Here is a 6041-nt window from a genome sequence, read left to right on the forward strand (position 1 = left end):
TTTCTACTCCTGTAAAGATTTACACCCTCGGAAACCCTGTACAGGGTCGCTATGGGTCGGAACCGACTCGACGGCACTTAACAACAACAACAACAACATCACTTTCAGCAAGCGAGATTTTATCAGCTGCACATTAGAGGTTGTTAAAGAGTCTTCTTCTAATACTAATGCCACATTCTTCTTCATAAAATTCAGTTTCTCAGATAATTTGCTTAGCATACAGATTGAATAATATTAATGATATTGTCCAATGATGCCCTCATCTCATTGGCTCACATCTCCTTGAACTGTGCAGAAATATGGATGTCTTCCAATCAGTTGTCCAGATAGCTCTCTTGAAATGTCTTGGCATAGATGAATGAGTGCCTTTAGTGCTGCATCAATTTGTTGAAAGATTTCTATTTATAGTCCATCTATTCCCAGTTCTTTATTCTTTGCCAGTGACTTCAGTGCACCTTGGACTTCTTCTGTCAGCACTATTGGCTCTTGATCATATGCTACCTCTTGAAATGGCTGAACATCAACTATTTCCTTTTGGAACAGTGACTCTGTGTATTCCTTCCATCTTCTTTTGATGCTTGCTGCATCATTCAATAATTTGCCCAGAGAATCCTTCAATAACAAAAGTAGAGGCTTGAATTTTTTCTTCAGTTCCCCCAGCTTGAGAAATGCTGAGTATGTTCTTTTGGGTTTCTAACTCCAGATTTTTGCACATTTCATTCCATATTTGACTTTATCTTCTCAAGCTAAGATTTTCTATTTTCTATTCAATTCTTACATCCTCATGTTTTCCATTCGCTTTAGCATCTCTATGCTGGTGAGCAAATTTCAGGGTCTCTTTTGACATCATTTTGGTCTTTTTCTTCATTCCTGTTTTCTTAATGGCCTTTTGCTTTCTTCCCCTGTGATATTTTTTTATGTCATTCTACAATTCTTCTAGTCTTCTGTCATTAGTATTTTATTCATCAAATCTGTTCTTCAGATGATCTCTAAATTGAGGTTGTATATTTTTAAGTTGAAAGTCCTGGTGTGGCATGGTGTGATAAAGCAATGGATGGTAAGATTGCTTTGAACCACAAGGCTGGTGCGTCAAATTCACCAGTCACTCCTTGGAAATGCTGTACTGTGCCACTATGAGTCAGAACCAACTCCACAGCACTTAGCAACAACAACAGCATGTTCAAGGTCATATTTTGACGATTGTGCATTTTTTTTTTCATTTTACTCAGCTTAATCCTGAACTTGCATATGAATAATTGATGGTCTTTTCCAATGTCTTCTCCTGGCCTTGTTTTGGCTGATGATATGAAGCTTTTTCACTTTCCTTTTCCACAGATGTAGTCAGTTTGATTTCTGTGTATCCCTATCTGTTAAGGTCCATGTGCATAGTTATATTTTATGTTATTTTAAAAAGGCATATACAATGAATATGTCATTGGTCTTGCAGAAATATATCATGTGATCTCCAGCATCATTTGAATTATGCAGCCATCTTTTCCAACTACTGATCTTTCTTTTTGTTTCTAACCTTTGCATTCCAGTTACCAGTAAGAGCAAGTATGAATAAGAGAAAATTTTTGTTTCTAGAAAGTATTTCTAGGGAGACCATCATTTTAGATTAATTGTAGGAAAAAACTACTGTAAAGCTAGGAAAGCTGAAGTTTTGTCACTCCTCATGGGCATTAGGTCCTTATAAGCCCCTAGAAGAGGCCATAGTTTTTTTGTTTTTGTTTTTGTTTTCTTAACAAATTTTGCAAATAAAATTTACTTTACCCTCCAATTTTAATTCTGCTATCTCTTTTTGCACACATTTTCTCTTCCTCCTTCTTCCCCTCTCATTGGGTGATATTGAGGAAACCACAGATTTCTTTCAATCCATTGGGGGTTTTTAGGTGTGGAGTTAGGAATTAATTCATTTTGTGCTTAGTAACATATGCACATGTGCATTGTTGATATTACTAGTAATCCAAATTTTAGAAATAACAGTATATATATTACAGTACTATTGTGATTTTCCTTTTACATTTAGTTTGCATTAATATAGGAACCATTTCTATTCAGAAAGCTGAGCCCCAGTGTTGTCCTTCAGACTGAAAATTTTAGAGTTAAAGGGAAATAAATGACAGTTAATATTCTATCTTTTTTGTTTAATAACTATAAATGTTTTTTATAGAAAAAATAATCAAACATAATATTTATTGATTTTTTGTTACTTTTAACTACTTTCAACACCATTTTGTAGGAGAACACATTGAGACATAAGAAGTTAAACAAGTTTCCCCAATACTTTCCAGAGAATAAACCAGAAACTTTTGTTCCAGTTAGTAATTTAAGCCACAAGAAATATTGATTCTTCATCCCTTGCTGGGAAATGAGAAGACCATGGGTGTAAGGTCATTGTCTTTGAGATCTTAGAACTGTCCTCAGTTCTCTTATTGGAGAAATGAAGGTAGTTTGGTCAATTTGGGTGGCATCTAAGCTCTTTGAGAAAAGGCAGAAAGCTATGACTCTTCAAAGTAAAATAGATGCGCTCACACAACTTACATACAAGAGGGCATTAAAAGGTCATTAAAAAATGGAATTAAAAGATAATACAGTTTTTCCATTAACTCTTTGAATCCTTAGATAGATAGATAGATACCCGGAAGCCATTTTCTTGGCCCTGCATTAAAATTTCTTACACTCTTTACATTTTTATAAATTTATTATTCTGCTATTACAAGAAAATATGACCTAGTATACTGGTGATATTTTTAAAGGACAAGATATTATAAACATAACATTCCATTCAGTGATTGATCATCTGTTATGACACTGATATGCCTTATTGATTAGTTGATCTGAATAGTGCTCAATTTCTTATAATTATGCATACTCTTTGTGGTATTGGAACCTTTCACTATAAGACTTTTTTTTTTTATTTAAAAATAACTTTTTGGGTACAATTGGATTGAATAACATAAAGAAATTATAACATTTAACTGGAGCTAATAATTTGTTTTTCCAGTAAATGAAGTCTGAAAAACAACCAATGGGTCAGTAACAAAATCCATTATAAAGGAAATTAGGTTTCTCAAGTTAAAATATGGTTTAACAAGAGAGCATTCACGTCATCTTCCTTATTATGGGGATACTTTTCATTAGAATGCAAAAATGATGGCATATTTGAAGCCCAAAACTTAATATGTATCAAACTTTATAGATTTCAATATCAAAGGATTAAGTTTCAATTTAAATGTATGGATTTTTTTATTATAAGAACAAAGTATCTCACCAAAAAATAGATCAAAAGACATTTTGTGTATTCTTCCTATGCCACATGAGGAAATTGTAAAAACATGGCTTTAACATTGTGTTAGATTTAGTACCCAGAAGCAGGAAACTATAATGTACTGATTTTTAAAAATAATAAAAATAAACTTGTAAAAAATAAACATGTACTACTGTATTCAGCTGAGATGTATCCATTTTTTGGCTATTTTATCTGTAAATTTTGGTTGAAAGGTGCTTTACTATTGTTGAATTTCAATATGATTGCAAATTAAATGATACAAAGCTCAATAAAGCAAAATACACAAAAGACCAATTTACATGTTATCTCAGTAAGTATATAGAAGAATGAGAGAACATACTGTTCTACACAGCAGAATATAATTAAGATGTATTCATAAATCAGAGAAATATTATAACTTGTTTAGGTGCACAGGTGGCTTTTAGAAAGATTGATTAGCTTCCTTTGCCCCCTTGAGATATGAGTTCATAGTTATTCCTATAAAAGCAAACAGAATAATTTCTCAAACTCCCCAGAGCATGGATGCTTTGGTGCAGACAGCATACTGAAGATATATGTTTGTGAAGTGCTCATTTCCTTGTCCATTCCTGTTCCAGATGCTGTCTATGATGTCATCACTGTGGGAGCCCCAGCTGCCCACTTTCAGGGATTTAAGAATGGTGGTCTTCGGAAACTACTTCATAGATTTGAAACAGAAAGAAGAAAGTAAGTAATGATGACATGAAAGTACGTCGTGCAATAATGATTTTACTTTCTTTTAGGGAAAGTTTGTATTCAAGGTTAAGTTAAAGAAGTCTGTTCAGTAACAACGAATAGTTCTTGATATCTCAAACCCATTCAGTAACTTAAAGCGGACTTTTCTAATTATTTGAGCAGAGATTAAGTTGTAGAAAATAAATGCTGGAGTATGCTGTTTATAGAGTACCACTGTGCTGGCAGAACATTTTCCTGGCAGTCATGCTATTGAGAAAGAGGTGATATTCTAGTATCAATCACTGTTCACTTAAAGCAATGACATTCAAACAGAGATTTAGTTGAAAATATAGTCTAATTTAACTGTAGAGCAAAAGATACTTAAACAGAGAGCATGAGACCTAATTTATATTTGACTCTATTAGTGATTTTCAGTATGGCCTAAGGGAAGATACATAACTTGCCCATCACTTAATTGTGCCATTTGAAGAATAGATAGCAATAAAGTACTGTTAGGTGATGAGATTAAATGAGACGACTTTCTGTTTCTTAGGAAAAGGCATGGCATTAAAAAAAAAATGTCACAGTAGTTATTTGTGATTTTCTTATAAGCATTTTTCATTATAATCTTTAGCTTTTATTTTATGCTGAGTTATTTAGAAAAGCAAAACCAATAAGCATTCAACAGGTAGATACCAACTTTGCATCAGAGTGAGGGTGTTACTTCAGTAAGGGCAGGGATTGAGAATTGAGTAAGGGTAAGACTAGCATAAGAATGTGACTTGTTGTTGGTAAGTGCTGTTGAACCTGAAAAGCAGCTGGTAGGTTTGAACCACTGGCCTGGAGGTTAACAGTCTAGTATAACAGTCTAGTACTTATCCTAGAGTACCACAAAAAGATTCCAAGGATCTGACTTGAGTCATGCCCTTTTGTAAGGCTGTCACTTAAGATACAATCTAATCCTGCCTTATTCACATACAAAAAAGATAAATCCACTGCCACCAAGTTAATTTTAACTCATAACAACCCTGTGTAGAGTTTCAGATACTTTAAGTCTTCATGTGAACAGACCGCCTCATCTTTCTCCCACAGAGCAGCTGGTGGATTTAAAGTGCCAACCATACAGTTAATAGTCCAATGCTTATCTTACAGACCCACCATGACTCCTTTAGCTCTGGTGTGGCACTGTGGGTTAATGCACCAGACTGCAAAGCCGTTTGAACTGCAAGGTTGGCAGTTCAAGCTCACCAACAGCTCCTCGGAAACCCTGTACAGGGTCGCTATGGGTTGGAATTGACTCAATGACACTTAACAACAACAACTACAATTGGCTCCTTTAATTAACATAGAGAGGTTAGGACTTCCAACACATAAAATGGATAACAATTTTATCAGATCACCTGATAAAGGAAACCCACACAATACTGAGAATCATCACAGCTTCTTTTAAACATTGTTTCATAGAACTTTTGGATAGTACTTTACCCACTTTCCACAGCCCAATACACTGGCCTTATACTGTAATGTGCTCTGGCTGTAATCACACTCATGTAAACCATAAGCAGCATTGTCCTGGTGTGAAGAACAACTTAACTTTCTTTTCAGTAAGTTACTTATTGGATTAAAGAGTTGAATTTAAAGGTAGGGGAAAATGTTCTTTAGTCATAGTTACTTAGGTAATAGAATTGAGAAATTCTTCTGAGTGGCAAAACCAGAACTCTTTTTTTATTTGTTTTCTTTTGTTTTAAGTTTTATCACATTGGCTATTCATTGTTCAGGAAGAAAGCATTTAAGCAAGTTAGAATTGAATAACTGCATATACTATTATATGATTGGAAACAAAACTTGTTTACTTGAGTTAATTTGGCTCAGCTGATTATAAATATTGCTGGATAGAACTATGTGCTCCATAGGGTTTTTTTGTTGTTGTTGTTGTTGTTGTTGTTCTTTTAAGGTTTTTATTGTGGATTGAGTGAAAGTTTTCAGGGCACATCATCGGTTTCACATTCAAACATTCATATACCTTGTTTCATTACATTGATTATAATCCCCTCCA

General features: G+C 34.1%; 1 protein-coding gene across 1 annotated transcript in view; it reads left to right on the top strand.

Annotated features, from left to right (window-relative positions):
* INPP4B (inositol polyphosphate-4-phosphatase, type II, 105kDa) overlaps nucleotides 1-6041 on the top strand; it is a 713554-nt gene that overhangs the window by 410957 nt on the left and 296556 nt on the right. Inside the window, exon 12 of the mRNA XM_006876519.1 lies at nucleotides 3889-3997. Within this exon, the coding sequence (XP_006876581.1) occupies nucleotides 3889-3997 (109 nt within the window). The remainder of the gene's footprint in view (nucleotides 1-3888; nucleotides 3998-6041) is intronic.

Source organism: Chrysochloris asiatica, unplaced genomic scaffold, assembly GCF_000296735.1.
Source record: "Chrysochloris asiatica unplaced genomic scaffold, ChrAsi1.0 scaffold00388, whole genome shotgun sequence".
Classification (NCBI taxonomy): domain Eukaryota; kingdom Metazoa; phylum Chordata; class Mammalia; order Afrosoricida; family Chrysochloridae; genus Chrysochloris; species Chrysochloris asiatica.